Below are 18,182 nucleotides of genomic sequence, written 5' to 3'. Positions count from 1 at the left end.
CTGTGCAGAAGCGGAGCAGCTGCAGGCAGCACTCTTGTACGCAGCACAACCAACGGAACCGCTTCGCACGTTCTTACACTCGCGACAGGAATGCCAGCACGCAATGAGCTGGCGATGAGACAAATCTGCCGACAAATCTGGCACTAAGCCTAATTGATCAAGCAGATCTTACCTTCGCCCTGCTCGACCCGATCGGCCCAGCTAGGCTGGTTGCTGGAAAAGAACGGAAGCGTGTAAACCTGACTGCTGTCTCAAGATCGTTCTGACATTCCCAGACATCATAATTACACTCACGCGCTATCAGCAACGGGCATTGTCAAACGGTGCTATCACATTCAACAGATGCAGATTTCACACACGTCGACGCTCGCAGTCGGCGTGGTTGGTGTAGTGGCTACACCCAGCTCTGCTTGGCGCGGCTTGGCTGTTTTTGATGATGATACATAGAGGAAGGTTTAGGTTTATGAGGGTTTTACGTCCCAAAGCGACTCGGGCTATGAGGGACGCCGTAGTGAAGGTCTCCGGAAATTTCGACCACCTGGGGATCTTTAACGTGCACAGACATCTCACAGTACACGGGCATCTAGAATTTCGCCTCCATCGAAATTCGACCGCCGCGGCCGGGATCGAACCCACGTTCTTTCGGGCCAGCAGCCGAGCACCATAACCACTCAGCCACCGCGGCGGCTCATTAGAAAGGAAAGGATATAGGTACGAGGAAGGAAGTTTTTTCTGAGAAAGGAGGAAGGATGAATGGATGGAAAACTTTATTTTCGTAAGAACGCACGTGCGGACGATTCCGTGCTAGATGGCCATCAACCGATGGCTGACGGCAACCTGGGTGGCCCACCCCACGGCCCTGGTCTGGACGACCGGGTCTGAGCTGGCCAACACGGCCTCTCACTCACTGCTCGAGAGAAGGATCACGCATATCAGCCGGTGACGGCGCTATGCTACAGCTCCATAATATGCATGGTCATATATAGGCCAGTTCATGATTTGCATTCCGGCTGAACGTCCGGGTAGATTTTGTTTAACACGTATGGGTTATAGAAAGATCTCGTCTACGCATTCCTGCGCCTTCACCAATTGCTTGTCCGGGGACGGGTAAATTCTCCGTTCAAGTTTGTAATGGTTAGTATAATATCCTGAAAGACACCAGCCCATTTCTCGTGGACCTCCCCGGAACGTCCGGCTCACCTGCTCTGCTGACGAAACCTCAAGCATTCATGAGCCGCCTCGTTCCTAGGGTTCCCAGAGTGTACGTGCCGATACCCAGACAAATTTACACCTCCGTAGTCCATCGCCCCGTGGCCCGGCCGGTTTAGCAATCGTGCCGCTGCGACTATATATTCTGCCCCTCGCCAAATTTCTGATGGCTGCAGGTTTTAGAGTAGCTGAAAATTAGGTCAGCTTTAGTATTAGCTATAGCTAGCGCTATATCTGCAGTTTTGACTGTACAGATCAGGTTTTGACTGATCCATAGCTAGCTGACCAACCGTCCCCGCCCGTCCACCACCGCAACTGCGTCCTTGTCCTTATACTCGATCGGCGATGCATCTACGTAGACTGCCCCGTTGTACTGCCCGTACTTAGCATGTAAAGCTCTGGCTCTTAATTGTCGGAGTATACATAGCGGAACGAATGTATATACATTATTGATGGCGACAAGTCTCAATGCAAGATGTGCTAGCTGTTTACTAGTTGCTGCCAGAGATGGCCCTAGCAGTGATCTCAGGGTGATAGCGGACCCCACGAAATTTCGAAACGTGTGTGCTGTGCGATGTCAGTGCACGTTAAAGATCCCCAGGTGGTCGAAATTATTCCGGAGCCCTCCACTACGGCACCTATCCTTCCTTTCTTTCACTCCCTCCTTTATCCCTTCCCTTACGGCGCGGTTCAGGTGTCCAAAGATATATGAGACAGATACTGCGCCATTTCCTTTCCCCAAAAACCAATTATTATTATTATTGCTGCCACAGATGGCGGTGTGATCCCAGCATGAGGCCAGATGTTCAAGCAAGGCTGGAAATTAGGCAACGGGGAGTAGGGAGGTTAGCTTTGGGAGCACATGGCAATACACCAAATCAGGGGGTACAGGGGGATATGGGATGGGCGTCTTTCGAGAGCAGAGAGGCTGGAACGATTGAGAAGGATGGAGGAAAAGCGGTGGGCTAGGAAAGTTTTCAGATACCTGTATATAAAGAATGTTGACACGAAATGGAGAAAGCGAACTAGAAAATTGACAAGCAAATATCTGGACAGCAGTAAGGGGGCAAATCAGCATTTATCGGTTAAGAAAAAGGTTAAAGGAACAGAGAGAGCGTTGTGGAAAACAGGGATGCTGACGAAATCGGCACTGGAAACATACCGGACCTTTAAACAGGAAATTGTCAAAGAAAATATCTATGATAATTGAAGGGGAAGTTCTTTGCTGTTTGAGGCCAGGACTGGAGTTTTGCGGACTAAGACGTGTAGAGTCAGGTACCAGGAGATAGACACTTTGTGCATTGCGTGCGGAGAGGAGGAGGAAACGGCTGAACACTTGATACTTTTCTGTAAAGGGCTTCACCCTACAGTGGAAGGCAGCGGGGCTGACTTACCCAAGGCATTGGGGTTTAGGGATAGTGAGGGGAAAGTGGATTTTAAGAGGTTAGAAGTAACCAAGCGAAGGTTATCCGATTGGTGGCTAAAAGCAAGACAGGAGTAAAATTTCACAAGACATGGCTAGGTGGCTTGAGCCACCGCCCGATGTAAAGGGTTCAGCCGTATCCATCCATCCATTCATCCAGAGCTAAGGCGGTAGGAGTCCCCATGAAATCTCGAAACGTGACGAGTAAGAGCTAACGCTCTTAAAAGCATGAAATCCCACTGTTTTTTTTTTCAGAGGATAGCATACTGATCTTGAGTCTATAGGCTTCATATAAGCAGCCTGTTCAAAAAATAAAATAAAAATGTCTAGAATGTTCTTAACGAGTTCTTGCGAAGGAGTTTTCTAGATCTTCCTTGGCGGAGCATTAGCATGCAGGCATATAACACCTCTTTTTGCCCCATTGTTTGCAGAACATCTGAAAATAGATTTCTTCTATACATTACCGTATACTTTTGTAGACGTTTGTTATACGTTGCGTAGCCCTTCTTGTGTTTCGTGGGCACTGACTTGGAATCCAGGTTCCTCAGCATTTTATTAGTAACCCCGTCCGGACCTGCTGCCGACGTAGTACAAAGCTGCCCCATTGCAAACTCCAGCTCCGCCACCGTAAAGACTGCATCTAATTCTAGGTTTTTCTCTACCAAGTAATCAGGCAAGCAAACCCTCGATGATACTTCTACTAGTACTATGGACTAGTACCCTACTACTTCCATGGCTTCCAGCCATCCAGTGGCTTTTCATGGTTCCCACCCTAAAAAAAAGCAAAATAAAACTTCAAGTTGCAATTAGATAACAAAATGTTGCGTATTTCAAAATTATTTATTTGCAAATATTACAGGTTTCATATGCCCTAAAGTCTGCGGCAAACCTGGAGTTAATTGGAACCGTTTCACAAGCAATGAGCTCATGCGGCGTAGTCCGAGCCGCGGCCAAGGCGGATCTACCTTGCCGCGGCACGCATCACCCTGTAGGCTACCATCTTGACGCGCACGAACTGCTCGAGGAGTGTGTCGCCTGTTTAAGCGCGGGATCTGCGATCTTCAGCGTTCAAACTCATAACGTTTATTGACATGGTTGGCAGTTCTGTGGCCGGAGTACGTATTCCTTCATTGCCTTGGGTGTCGCAACTTTCATGACGTTGTTTATCAAATGCTGTTGAATGTCTTGTTACCTACTTTATCTCAGGTAGGGCCAACTTTGCTTCCGATCTTGTTCATCACGAATTCAATAAGAAAAAGTTGTGTGTGTCAGCTAAGATTTCTTTGCAGCTTAGTAGCTGCTCGTGACTTGTCTTCACGACTTGACGAGGTCTCTACCCCTTTTAGAAGTGTAGCTACTACACATCATTGGATTCTCTTGAACAGTTTGAACTGACATCGTTTCTTACCAATTGATAGCTTTCCTGTTAACCTTCGACGATTGCTTCGGTAAAGCGGCGGACCCAGGTTCGAGCGCCGGACAAGACGAATCTGACTACGAGGTTGCTTGTTGGGCGATTCCCCTGAAAAGATTGTTTTTAAAAGGATGTTTATTGCCTCAGCGCACTAGAAGGGGGTTGTTTATGAATGAAAAAAAAAAAAGTTTTCATAGCATAGGACGCAGCACTGTTCGCTGGGGGATTCATTGCGGCCGGGTGCCGGATTTTCGTTTTCAATGCTAGGTCGTTGGCTGGGTAGACCCACAACTGATGGTGGATGTCAACTTCTACTTGTTGCAAAGTTGTTTGAACTGACGAAGGTGCTTCAATCTTGTATTTATTTCCCATTTCTGCAGGAATTGTGAAAACTCCGAAAGTTTTCAATCTCCTCGGTTTTAACACGCGCAGCTGCTCCGGAAATGGCGTGTGAGGGATCTACGAGACCCAACCCGGTGCGTGCTTACGCGCCCAGTCCCGTTTGTTTCTCTTGGAAAGTGACAGTTTCAGGCCATGACAGCCACACTTTCGCATATCTTTTACCCGGCAGGATTTCCTGTTCCACCCGGTTCGCACCGTGAATGTCACAGTCGGCGGTGAATCGGTCAGCGCGGATTCCGTAAACCTGGTTGCAGCGTCTTCTAGGTTTGGATTGATCTTCGCAGGCTTTGATCAGGGTAAGCAGAGAACACTTACGGGAAGTCGTGTTTAGCCCCTAGTTCGTCGCCTGGTTTTTCACGCAACATGTATATATAGTCAAAAGTTCATGAAAAGGAACATGGGATCAAGCGCCACTGTTTACAATTGGAGCAATCTAGTGGCATTGCGGGTTCTGCCATATATGCATCCTTTTCAGCGGTTGCTCTTCAAAGAGCAGAGAGACACCTGGCTCGGACATCGTCTACTCACTGGCCGACAGCATAATTTGGTGCACTTCAAATGATTAAAGGCATGTGAATACGGACTTGTAACAAATAAGCATGCTGTTTGAAATGAAATGGCACTATTTTTTTTAAGGAATAAAACCAAAACGACCGCCACAAAAGGACACCAAACCTTTAAGCATTAGTAGCTGGCAGGCAACAGCAGTGTGCAGGTCAACGCTTATCAAGGGTTGGCTTGCCGACAGATAGGCTGAATTGGGGCATGACATTTTCACACACTTCGAACTGCCCCAGTGGCAGAGCAATCTTTGCTGTTGGTATGGGAGACGACTCGCAATCATGAGGTGGGCATGCCTCCCCTCTTTGAGCAGCGAAAGCTTCTACACATGCCATTGAATTGCGCTGACTGTCCATAGCTACATGCACTGCAGTGCCTCCTTCTAGAAAGCTTATGACTGCATTGGCTAACTTGCAAATGGGGGCCACTGGCCATATCAAGTTTTTTTAATGCGAGAGTGTTAGTACTCGATGTCGGAAAAAAATGTCCTGTGTAGGAAAAAGTGGCCAGAGCACGAGATGGAATGTGGTGCCCTGACGGAGAAGGGGAGAGAGCAGTGTCGCCACTAACCTTCACTATGAATTCCATCTACCTTTCAGTGTCTTTTTTGGTTGTGGCACTGCTAGTTTTGTGCAGTAATTGCTGGTCTTGTAGCTCGTTGCCCACTGCTAATACTGTGTTACCAGTGTACTGTGGTTAGTGTCTGGAGGCAGGCTGAGTCATGGTAATGCCTGAAATGCAGCACTTAGCAAATCAGAAATTTCATGTAGAGGTGCTTTCTTTTAAATTGTGCCTGAAGCATTATTTCGTGCTCTTTTTCTGTGCTTTTGCAGTCTTTTCATAGTTTGTTTTCCATCAGGTTGGCTCCTTCTCCATCAGTGATGATAGAGTGGCACCATGCTGATTTCCTGGTAGGAAATCAAAAAAGAGATAAAAATTCTGCAAAATAACAATAAAAAAAATTATCTGCCAATATTGCCTCAGTGTTCGACTTAAGAGTGTTAGCTACAGGAGCTTCAAGTGTTTACGTTGGTGTGCTCAGGAAACATGGAGAAGACCAAATCCAAATATCTGTGGATGTTTCCTTTCCGGAAACATCCTTTGGATGGATGGATGGATGGATGGATGGATAAGGCTGAACCCTTTAAATCGGGCGGGGGTTCAAGCCACCTAGCCATGACGTGTGAAATTTTACTCTTGTCTTGATTTTAGCCACCAATCAGATAACCTTTGCTTGGTTACTTCTACCCGCTTAAAATCTACTTTTCCTTCACTGTCCTTAAACCCCAATGCTTTGGATAAATCAGCCCCGCTGCTTTCCACTGTAGGGTGAAGCCCTTTACAGAAAAGTATCAAGTGTTCAGCCGTTTCCTCCTCCTCTCCGCACGCAACGCACATCTAAGACAAGCAGCGCCATCTACCTCATGGATTTCGCGCTACTCTTGCGATTTACAGCCACCTTCGCTATATTTGGTATATTTCTTCGTTAATTCAGTTGATAAATTTTATAAACATGTGCATCACAACACAACAAATCATTTGACACCATCCGGAACCCCGTGCGACAAATGGTTCGGCCGCAATGGCCGTCTGAAGGTCCTCGGAATGCATAGTTTTGGGGGCGGGAAGGTCGTCATTGCGAATCCCACACATATTCTGGGCTTCATCTCAATAATTTTATCCTCAGGGACATGCCAAGTCATTTGACACCACTTTGAACATTCTGCGTCAAACAGGTGGGCCCCCAAATTTTATGCAAATGGTGGTCCTGAGGGGGTCCCACTTCGATGGCCGCTTTTGCCGGCACATATATAATGGATCGAAAGTATAAGTATCAGTTAAAGCGCTAAGCACCCACTGTTGCTGTGTGATATAGTATGGTCACGTGGTACCTATTTTGGTCAATTTGACCTTCATTGCAGACAGACGTGTCCTTGACAAGCGTAAGTAGTAAGAGCTAACACTCTTAAAACTGGACTGTGAAAGTATTGTATGTGCTACTTGAAGCTTACCTTGAATCCTTCAGCATGCTAAGGAAGCCTCATAAACAAACTCCATCTGTGAAAAGAACATATGTCATGATTTGTTTAGTAAACGATGCCTTATTTTGCCGCGGTCACATACTTTTCTACAATTGAGCTGGCTTTGAAATGGAAGGGTTTAGTGTGGGGACTTCAATATAACAATCAAATGAATGTTAACTGTTCTTAAATGCCACGGGAGTCTATTGTCACAACTTTCTGAGGCATCAACGCAAGGATATGGCCTAATTGCTGTTGATTCATAATAGACAACTGCACTGCTTGAAGGCACAAAAAGACTATTTGCATACTAAAGTCAAGACAAATGATAAATAAAAGACTTTTTGGGCCTTCAGGGAGCTCAGTTGTCCACTATGAATGGAAATCTGATTTATGATATCCATGGTATATAGTTCATAATGACATGTAATTAGGACATGCTGCCAACTTCGTGTACTGTTCATTGCATAAAAAGCTTGGCCATGTACTGTGCAATGTCAGGGCACATTAAAGAATCCCAGGTGGTCAAAATTACAGCGTCCCTCACAGCCTGAGTCGCTTTGGGACATTACACCCCATAAGCCTGGACCTAACCATAAAAAACTTGGAATGGCCAAGAGTGAGTGAGTGAAGGTATGTTTATTTAGAGGGGGTGGCTTTTAGGCTTAAAGGGAGGAAGGTGATGGGAAGAAAGGGAATACAGGAGGTGCAAAAGGCCTGACTTCTTAGCGAAAGTCTGAAGCGAGTCTAGCATCACCCTTGAAGAGTTAGACGGTCCACCCGCTGGCCGAATCCATGTCTCGTAGATTGGTACCAGAGTATGGTCGAGATGGTGCCCCTTAGGTGTGGTGTAGGCCCGGCACTCCCAGATCAAACAGGATGTTGTAGGCCCTCAGCGAGACCTCAATCCGGGCATCAGCGTCTGATGCGTCGTGGTGAGCGGTTGAACCGGTATGGGCTCTTCTTCGGGGCCTGTACTGTCACCCTCAGTCTGTTACGTTCGGAGTGAGGACAAAGCCTGAGTGGAGACGGTGTAGCAGCACCTGCCCTGCTCTTGGTATTCCCTCTGGTAATGGGTCAGTATCAGGTGGTAATGCCTGTCTTATCTTGTTATGCTGGTTTGCTGCTATCACGTGCATGGCCCTAGCCACGTCATAGTAGTATGGGGGTGAGATGGATGGTGAGAGGTGTGGCTGCAAAAGTGGGGTTTCTAAGCCAGCACAGGGGCTTAAAGGGACACTGAGGAGAACCCTATCAATTTTTTTTTATTAGCAATATCTGATACTTCGGCATTTCATGGCTTTGTTGCCGCTTGTCCGGGAGTGAAAGATGCATTTATTTCAAAGAAATTTGGATTCGAAGTTGAAAATTTTTTTCCCACCGCTCCGATTCAAACTCGAGAACTCTTATGACGACACGGAGAACTCTTATGACGACACAGAACGGAGTGACGTGAAACGTGACGTAAACGGAGACTCCGTGATTTCTGGTAGTTAGCGGTGCGGTCTAGCAGCTGCCGAAATGAAAGCTACCGCCGCCGCACGTTGAAGGCACTATCGGGGGTCGCTACCGTCGCTTCGTTTACGTTTGCACCGGCGTCTTGCCAGCGTTACGATGGATCCCGTTCCCGAACCCGACGACGTAGTTCTCGCAAAAACTCCGGCCTGCATTTCAGCGACCTCAGCCCCACAGAGCGTGCGATGCTTTTGAGGGAGCACGGTTAGGTTAGGCGCCGGCGGGTGGTTTCCCCCTTCCTCAGAGAGCAGCCGTTGCAAACTAAATATCATAACCCCAGTGCGGGGAGTCGCAAGGGGCCAGGACAAGGTTCGGCGCTTGCGCCCATCGGAGGCTGGCCGGGGCTTTGGGGCCAACGGATTGTGATTCCTTGAACGGCGTGGTTGCACGGCGCAGCAGGCGGCGTCGAGGTCTCCCATGGTTGCAAGGGCCAAGTTATTTATTTATTTATTTATTTTTTGCCACAAAAAACAAATGGGTGCTCAAGGGCGGCCGCGTTTAAAGTCGGCGGCTTGAAACTAAAGCCGGCGCACGACGCTTCAACGGCTTCCGCTAGATCCAACGGGTCCACTGGATCGGGCTCTCTCGCCCACTTGCATGTACTTTCAGATATGTACTGTGAATGGATTAAATTAGCCGAGCTCGAAAAGAACAGATCCTCCCAACTGCCGCAGCTGTCGCACCTCCCCGCCAGTGCGGTTAGAGTCGCCGAAGCCGCCGAGCTCGTCGGCGGTCAAGCGCAGTGTGAGTGGAGTATAGAGGGTCTCGCTTTGACCGACGTGACTTCGCCGTGCAGCGCGCGCGCGCTCCTCGCCGCAGCATAAACGCGCCTTTAAGAGCCTGCGCTTAACTGCTAACCAACGTATTCGGTGGCGGCATCCATGGGAGCCACTCAAACCCCCCGCCCACTCATTCACTGAATAAAAGAAAAGAAATCCTGTGCCGAGGTTTGGAATTGAACCAGGGCCTTCGGCGTTTGAGGCGGAGACGCTACCACTCCACCACGACGGCTCAAGGTACAGCTGTCAATAAAGGCGCGTCTAGTGAATGCACTCTTCTGATGCAGAAATCTCCGCGCTTTCGCTAGGTATATCCTGGCCTAACACAGCTAGGCCATCAGCAATTTTCCTGAACTGCCTTTTACATTGTCTCCCGTCCCTAATAAACGATTTCCGTCGAGTAGTTTGAAGTTGACTGGCACAGCCAGGAATGTTTCGCCGGGCAAGCGTGCGAATACACAAGTGCTGCCTTGTACGATCACCGACCATCGTGCCATCATAGCTTTTCATCGACCGTGGCGATCATCTGACAAGCCTTAACAGGCTCCTTCAAAGGTTAACTAGCACTTGAAGCGGCACTTGGAGTTCCTCTGCTGTTCAACGCTTGTAAATCGAGGTGCGTCAAAAACAAAACCACGGGGCACGCAAAGCTCATAGCCGCGAAGCGCCATAACAAATCGAAACTCTTCTGGCCGCCTGTGGCGCCGCCAAGCATCGGTTTTCTTTGCTTCCAACATTCAGGTTGTCCTTTGCCTGCCTTCCTTGTGTGATAATAGTTCACTATTGGTTTTAGAACAAAACTTACTTCAGTATTGATCTGCGCAACCTACCTTTGTCAGCCTCAGGGATTCGCGTAACCACGTAGGATGGAAAATTCCTCCAAGGTGGCGTCTCTTGTCCTATGGCGTCACCACGCTTGTACTTGCGAGATTGGCCTGTGGTGGCGATACCTGTATTTTGGTTCTTGCTGTTTTCTACCTTACAAGAGCTTTGTTTTCAGTAAGAGCGGCGTTTTTGTGATCAGGAGCTGGTATTCTATCGATACAAGCCAACTTCAATTTCTCCTCAGTGTCCCTTTAAAAGCTCACGTGTTGCATCATTAGCTTTTCGTTGCCCATATGTCCGGCACTTAACTCACAATCACAATGTGCCCATTAGTCTCAGCAGCACAGTAAGCTTTCTTCACCATACTGACAGCAGATGACAGCAGGTGACACGATTTGAATCCTTGGAGAGGAGCCTGTGAGTCGGTAGATATGGCTAGCTTCAGTGTGGTAGTGAGCTCTGAGATCTGCTCTAGTGCCCAGGCAAGGGCACACAGCTCGATCTCCCAACTGTCCAATAGTCCAACAGTAGGCACTGTCACTAGGGTGGCTTTGTTGCGGCCCAGGTGTACAGCGTGGTAAGTAACAGATCCTCCACCCTGGAGTGGGTCAACTGCGGTGTTGCAATATACATGCACAACATCAAATGGTGATGCAGCAATGTTGAGGAAATGGCTTACCCTCACTTCTATATAAGTACTACAGTTGAACCCGCAAAAAAACGCCTGAGAGTTCGATGTAATGTGCAGTTCATATAAAAATAGCAGTAAATTTAACGTACAAATACACTGAGGTGGACAAAAATGTATTCTATGATAGCCATTTACTGCGCGCAGGTTACTAAACGAAATAGTTGTGAATTTTTTGTTTCTTCGTCGTCATTGCCATGGAGAGAACACATATTTAGATGTTATCAATGGACTGCGAACAGCTGTAACCGCAGCCTTCTATTGACGCTCTATAGTGACGAATAAACCAGCACCAGGAAATTTGGACAACTGGTTCGACACATCGTCAAGAACCGCAACGGCTTCTTCGAGCTCACCCGACAAGGAATTTGCTTCATCTTGTCTGGGAATGCAGAGACCAGAATGTTGAAATGACTTCTTTATAGTTTCGGTTTTGAGATTATTCCATGACCCACTGAGCCTAGACATGGTGCCTAAGACGTTGATTTTTGGGTCTCTTCCAGTCGTTGTGCTCTGCAAGAGCCATTTAGTCAAACATTTCTTACAACCAAGCTTCAGTGCACGGATTATCCACTGGTTTAAGGGTTGAAGCACCGACATAGCGTTCGGCGGCAGGAAGCGAAGTGCAATGTTGCTAAAACTAGCACTGCAGTGGTGGGCACAGCTGTTGTCTATGTTGAGGCAGATGTTGTGATCGTGGTCTACTAGGTCGTCGTTTCATGACTTCAGCCACTTGGCAAAAAGTTTGCAGGTCATTCACGCTCTTCGATTAGACCTGTAGGTCACCGGAACCAAAAGCGCATTCTACAAACATCACATAGACTTGCTTTTTCCGCCGGGCCTCCTCTCCGCTTTAGCCCGAACGTCAGCCTTGTTCTTCAGAATGGTGCTCAGCATGCTTCTCTGAATCTTGTAAGCTGTGGAGACTTTGGATTTCTTCTCACCTCGTTCAACTTGCTTGATAATTTCCAGTTTCATGGGAAAGTGGAGGTTCTGCCTTTTCATGGTTGCCATCGTGCATGAGAACCATGCGAAACTGGCGATGGGTAGCACAACGATGTATGCATGAACTGTGTGACAACGTGGGCACAGCTGGCGCAGCACACTAAAAACGCATGTTCTAGTTGGCTGGCTATGTGCCCGCCAACTACGGCATGCAAAATCAGCGTTATCATTGGTCTGTGCGCACTACGCAGCACCATGGCATCCGCAGGTCCATGCGGGAAAGCTAACTTCCGGAGATGTGCTGAGGGAAATCCAGCTTCGTGAATCAACAGTTCTCTGAAGCTTGATTGGACCTGCGGGGAAGCTAACCCCCGGAGATGTGTTGTTGGAAAGTCAGCTTTTCGAGTTGCTCAGTGGTGCTCGCAGTTTGATTTATAAGACATGAAGGCTAATTTTTGTATAATGTAGCCATTAATTTTCTGGTATCAGAAATTATTCAGTATAACGGTTAACTCAAGCTAACCTAGTATGATATAATCGGGTTTGACTGTATTTGAAAAAGTTGCATTGAAAAAGTTGCATCCAAATTTTAGTTCGTCTAGTTAAAGGGTGTAATTATGCCCGTTTATGATTGCTTACCTGTTCATGAAGACGATCCAAAGGGTCTTATGAATATCCAGAATTGCTTGGCACCTTGCCTTGTTCTTGCTAGATGCATTGAGAGCATTGCACATTTAGTATCCTTTACTGCTGTTTTATGTGCTTCCCTCCTTTTCCTCTACCTGCAGGTGTGAAAATCTGTACTCTTGAAGATATCCAAAACTGTGATGCAGAAGAGGGGCCAAACAGCAAAGCACCAGCGGAGAACTGCCCCTTTCGCTTGCTCCCTACAACAGGACCTGTGCTGTTGGTTGCACTCAATGCAGATGACACAACATTGGCTGTTGGATTGATGCGAGATGGTGTTCCCGTAGCTGACATGTATGATGTTCGGGGTTTTGGAGGACAGGTAAAGTCAGTAACAGTTACTGTAAAAGTGCCGTGTTACCAGAGTTCTGCATAAGTATCAGTGTTCACATTTTCAACATGCTCTTTGTTCTTTCACTGCAGACACTAGAAACACGACCGATTGCAACCGTACGGCTCAGCACCCTGCCAGATGTTGCCCTGCAAGACTTTTCATGGAATCCAGTGGCATGTGATATATGTTTGCTGTTTGCCTTAACAATGGCTCAGTGTCAATCTATGAGCTTTCAGGAGAAGCTCTGACGATTCTTGGCACACTCCCACCTTCTGTTGGAGGCACAGCCTGTGAGTACTTCTGTCTTGCTGTCCATTGCCTGCCCAGTGCTTGATGCACTGCAGGTGCACCTGTCCTGTAATCATTCAAATGTCTCTCGCTCTCTCTCCCATTCTTCCTGTCATGGTAATAATTTCTTTGTCATGGTCCCGAATAATGGTCTCTTGCGTATTCATGTTTGATTTGTTTCTTTTGTATGCTCACCATCTGCAGTTTCCAATAGAAGTAGGACTTCTGGTTGCACTAAATGCCTCTTGTTCTCACTTAATATCAATTTGAATTGACCTTATAACTGAAACTAGGATACTCTCATTTTACGGGTTCACCTGGCTTGTCCAAATTACTAATGCGACAGTGTTAAAGGGGCTTTGAAAGAGGCTCTCAATAAAGGTGCGGTATTCCTGGGATGTTAAAGGACACCGCTTTGCGAATATCTTCCAGCAAGAATTTTTTTAATGCGTTTTGTAGAAACTGAGTTATCTGTAGTCAAAATTTGAATTTCAGCGTCTTTGCACCTTTCCCTCTCTTCTCACCACCTTTTGCACGCTCAAATTGTCGCTGTTCCTCCGCCGGCTGCCGAAGTGCATGAAGGGGAGCTTTCTGGTGTGGTGACTGCCCGTTGCTGAGGTAGCTGCGTGAGGTCTTAAAGAATGCAACCAATAGGCATTTCTCAAAAGAATTACGCAGGTATGGCTAACGGAGGAGGGCGCCAGCAGTACAAAGTCGCCGGAAAGGACTCCCCAACTTTCGTGCGCGATTTTAGGTTCTCTTGCTGCGTGTAGAAATGTATTTTTTGGCTCAGGTGTTCATGACGAGAGAATATAGTCATTGAGCGAGTTTATGTACTCGGCTCAGAAGTTGTTTCAGAGGTTCTTTAAGGCTCCCGTTCTGCAGAAAAATCTGGTGTTGACGGCGTTGTCAGCAGAAAAAACCAGGTGGCCCACCTGCCACCTCTGTCATGTGATCTTGTGATGTCATCACATCCTGCCGACCATGGCAGGTAGCAGTTAAGTTAATGATTGGTTGCGAGAGGTTGCTTGGGGAGAGCAACCTGGGTCTCACAAGCTTTCACTGGTGGCTGTGTTTGAAACAGCCACCTGCCGGGGCAGTGCCGCATTGCTCAACCACTGCACCACGAGTGGTATGAGGACTCGGGGATCGATGAATTTAAAGTAGAGAACGACCGTGTCTACAAAGTGATGCACATAGAGGACCCCAGGTCGCTGCAGGGACCCATTAGTGCTGTTGCGTCATACGCTTAGACTGAGCTTAAGTGTTCCCTCAAGTTTTCTGTTAGTATTATCTGCTGTGCTGTTTTACTGTAATAGCAGTAACGATGTCACTTGGTGAAAATGCCGGAGTTATCTGTACGAAGCCTCAACAAGTGAAGCCTCCACCCTCCAGAAATACCAGCCACCTCCCCGCTGAACCCCTCTGTTTGGGGGATGCCCACCAACCTATCAGCACCCTCTATCCATCTCTCCACCCTCCGCAAGCCCCACGACCATCCACCCGACTCTCAGAAGTCCCACCTATCTCCCCCCTCCACAATTTTTCCATGCACTGGAAGCCCATGTAGGAAGTGAAACGAAAAAGCAACTGTGAAATCAAATCCAGAGACTTAGTGGGAAAGTCAGTTGCCCTCCAGAAGCACCACCCAGCAGCCATCTCCGCTCCCCACCTTCACCCACCCAGTAAAAGTATATGTCACAGAAAAAAAATTCAAAATATTCACCGAGACATACCAGAAACTAGATTCTGAAATAAACAGAACAGTCTGCTGAATTTTCAAAAATAGAAGCAGAGAACTCCAACCTTTAGTTATAACTAGGGGTTGGACATTTAAGTTTTTGTATTTGAAAATTCGGCGGACTTTTTTTGGTGTTCATTTCAGAATGCAACAATTGGTTTTTTAGGGCGGATATTATTTTCTGCATACTAATATTCCGTTTTTATTGGTGAAATATGGTAAAAGGTGACATACAGTTTGCATTAACCATTTTTTTTTAACCAGCCGCTCATCTAGTAGTATTTACCACTGAATGGCCGTTGTAAGAGCTGTCTTTGCAGAAGAAAGTTGTACAGTCATAACAAAAAATAAAAATGCCTAAGTTAACTTATACCCTGTGAGACAAAAACGAAAGTGGAACTTTAGTACTAGAACTTGGATTGCCACTTTCTGGCTGCACTCTGTGCTAAATCAGAGGAGCGCGCACTCTATGCTCTGCTTGCTGAGGCAGCAATTGAACTGCCGCGGCTTAACCGTCACGGAAGCCAGAACACAACACCCTCGCGCCATTTATGCATGGTTTTGCATTGATGGTTGCTTGTTAGGGCTCCAAACGTTTTCAGTGTCCTTACATGCAGTGGAAAAACCTACTTAACGAAGTGGCGTCCTCAAGTCAGTAATAAGTCTGAGCAGATGGTGCTACGCTAGCCAGTAGTACTTAGCTAAGTCGTCCAGCCTTCCTATCTGCAGTGGCATGCCTGAGTTTGTGGATCAGTGCCTTATTACTCACAGTCATTGTACTGAATTCCTAAGATACCTTTGTATCACCGTGTTCCTGGCTCCGACATTTTCTTAATTTTCTGCTGTGACCTACTGTAACTATAGTGCTGAATAGCTGGTTAGTTGTGACATGCACGCCAGAAATACCGACCTTTTTCGGTTAGTACAGAATTTCAAAAAATTAATTCGGTGTACTTTTATTGATGTTTTGGTTTAAACTGAAGAGTTGAACCCCTAGTTATAACACAGCAGGTGGGATAATGCAGTCACTTCATTATATGTACATTTTTGTTGCATCTTGGAAGATAAAAGAACAGAATGAACCAAATTGAAAGGTTTAAACCTGTAGCAGAAAGGGATAACATCTTTTTTGTATTATTCTTGAATGTGCATTTCAGGATATTGGCCTCGGGTCTATCAGAGTTCACTTTGGAACTTCTGAGGTATAGTTGTCAAATAATGAAACATGGTAATTCTAGCGGAGGACGCATTTGCACTGTGGCTCCCTTTTGCTTACAATTCACCAAACACAGACGAAACTGATACAGTGGCAGCTGTATTGGTTAATTTTCTGGTTTTACGGAACCATAGGGGATAAGTGGACTAAGAAACATGGTACCATTGAACTGTCAGTTGCTTTTGAATTCTTCATGCGGCAGATTCAAGGAAAGCATGTTGAAAGGAAAAAGGAATGTGGGCAGATATTTTAGTCGGCAGTCTTTTTTTCTTTCAACATGAGCCTATTACGTGACCAGACGAGATGTTGCCAAACCTTGGAAAGATAAGTTTAGTTTAGCAGAGTGACTCAGGCTATGAGAAATGTCGTAGTGAATGGCTCCGGAATTTTGACCATCTGGGGTTCTGGAACGTGAACTGACATCGCACGGTACACGGGCCTCTAGAATTTGGCCTTCATCAAAATTCAGCCGCGACGGCCGGGATTGAGCCCGTGTCTTTTGGGTCAGCAGCCGACCGCCATAACCACTGAGCAACTGCGACGGCTCTTCAAAGGTGACACCGTTAAAGTTCAATTATTGGAACGGGCATCTGGATTATGCGCAAATGCTCTGATAGAGCTGCACAACATCGATAAAACTGTTTACTAGATGAAATGCCCATACCATTTTCTGAGCATGAAAGTATGGCATGCGTATTGCACAAAAATGATACAGGGATCGCTCACTTCACACATTGAGGGCAAAAGTTGTTCAGTTTATTGAAATTATTTATTAGGTGTTTTGCTCTATTTGTTGAAGTTCATAAGTTCAGTTCTTTGAAAATGGGCACAAATTACATCAAGAGTGTACAAAAGCAACTGGGAAACTGGGACTTTTTCATCATAGCTGCTGTTCTAATGCTTTAAGTGGGTTTCAATATTGCCTCCTGAGGCCACCAGCAATGTGCTCAGCTGTACACCCCTGTTATGCTTCATAGTTATAACAGAGCTTAAGGGGGGACACTGGTTCTGAGGCTGTTTGTGTTGTTTTTTGGCCAATTTTAATAAAAATGTACAGCCTGACTAATTTTTAATGCTGATTTCAAATATACCATTGGTTTTCTTGTAGGCCAGTTAGTTCGCAAGATAATTATCAACTTCCATTGTTTGAGGCCTAAATGGTAAAACAATGAGTTGGTAAAAACTGAATTTTAAGGCATAGTTACATAGCTAGAAGAGTAAAGAATGAAGTGTTGGGAGCAGTTTTTTTATATGTTAATTATTACTCATTTTACAGCGTTATGAATTTCAGTATACAAAGTGTGTGTGTCAGAAATAAAACTAATCAAAATAATTAAAATTTGAACCCAAAAACAAAAAATCTGCTCTCAACACTTCACAGAGCATACATTCAGCTTCCTATTGCAAAAAGAATTTCGGCTCTACATGCTTCGGGTGCAAAGATATTGAGGTCGCAAAACTGCTAGTAGTCAACAAATTATGTTTTGAGAAAAGTGCAAAAAACAAATCGAGAACAATTTAATCAATATTTACAAGTGCAACACACATATTTACAACACAGAATGGCTAGAAGCCCCCAGGGATGTAGTCCCTTTGCTTTCCATTGTCCAAGTGCCGCTTCTTGAAAGCACCTTGGACATTTTCGGCCGCAGCATGTTTCCGGGCAGACTTGTGTTCCCGACGCTCATCTTTTTCCGTCATCCTTTTACTGGCTTTTGCACTAGTATTGAGACCAAGTTCTCTCAAAATTATTTTAGATGTTCTCTCGCTGCCTGCATTGAAGCGCATTACTGCCTCGGTCACGGCAGCTTGTACAGTGTACAAAGATGCGTGGCGCTCCTTGGGTGCCAGGGCCCATATCAGAGAGTGCAGACTCTCGTTTCTATTCTGCGTCTTGCCCGTGTGGCAGCGCTCAAGGAGCTTCCTTTCTGATAACCGCTCGTAAGTGGGAAGCAATGCCTTGCACACATGAGGTGGAAGGTTGTGGCGGTGCTTTGGTGCAGGCTCCCCTCGGGCTGCCGCTGCATTGTGCTGGCACCAGGAGTTTGGCCCTGATGGGCACAAACTGTGATCTGACGTCTCATCGTTAGAGATAATATGATGGTATGTCGCCATCACAGCTTTGTGCATTGAG

General features: G+C 46.4%; 2 protein-coding genes across 2 annotated transcripts in view; one reads left to right on the top strand and one right to left on the bottom strand.

The window, feature by feature from the left end:
* The window catches only part of LOC144114601 (eukaryotic translation initiation factor 3 subunit G-like), a 33,912-nt gene extending 33,465 nt beyond the window's left edge, over nucleotides 1–447 (bottom strand). Inside the window, exons 1-2 of the mRNA XM_077648454.1 lie at nucleotides 295–447; nucleotides 173–213 (exon numbers count right to left, since the gene is read on the bottom strand). Of these exons, the coding sequence (XP_077504580.1) occupies nucleotides 173–213; nucleotides 295–314 (61 nt within the window). The 5' untranslated portion in view covers nucleotides 315–447. The remainder of the gene's footprint in view (nucleotides 1–172; nucleotides 214–294) is intronic.
* A 3,162-nt stretch (nucleotides 448–3,609) lies between these two features.
* LOC144114600 (uncharacterized) overlaps nucleotides 3,610–18,182 on the top strand; it is a 200,596-nt gene continuing 186,023 nt past the window's right edge. Inside the window, 6 exon segments of the mRNA XM_077648452.1 lie at nucleotides 3,610–3,747; nucleotides 4,427–4,522; nucleotides 4,618–4,744; nucleotides 12,571–12,791; nucleotides 12,893–12,985; nucleotides 12,988–13,093. Of these exon segments, the coding sequence (XP_077504578.1) occupies nucleotides 4,490–4,522; nucleotides 4,618–4,744; nucleotides 12,571–12,791; nucleotides 12,893–12,985; nucleotides 12,988–13,093 (580 nt within the window). The 5' untranslated portion in view covers nucleotides 3,610–3,747; nucleotides 4,427–4,489.

Source organism: Amblyomma americanum, chromosome 1 (assembly GCF_052857255.1).
Source record: "Amblyomma americanum isolate KBUSLIRL-KWMA chromosome 1, ASM5285725v1, whole genome shotgun sequence".
NCBI classification, from domain to species: domain Eukaryota; kingdom Metazoa; phylum Arthropoda; class Arachnida; order Ixodida; family Ixodidae; genus Amblyomma; species Amblyomma americanum.
The sequence above is the reverse complement of the archived record's forward strand: the minus strand, read 5'-3'. Positions and strand labels throughout refer to the sequence as shown.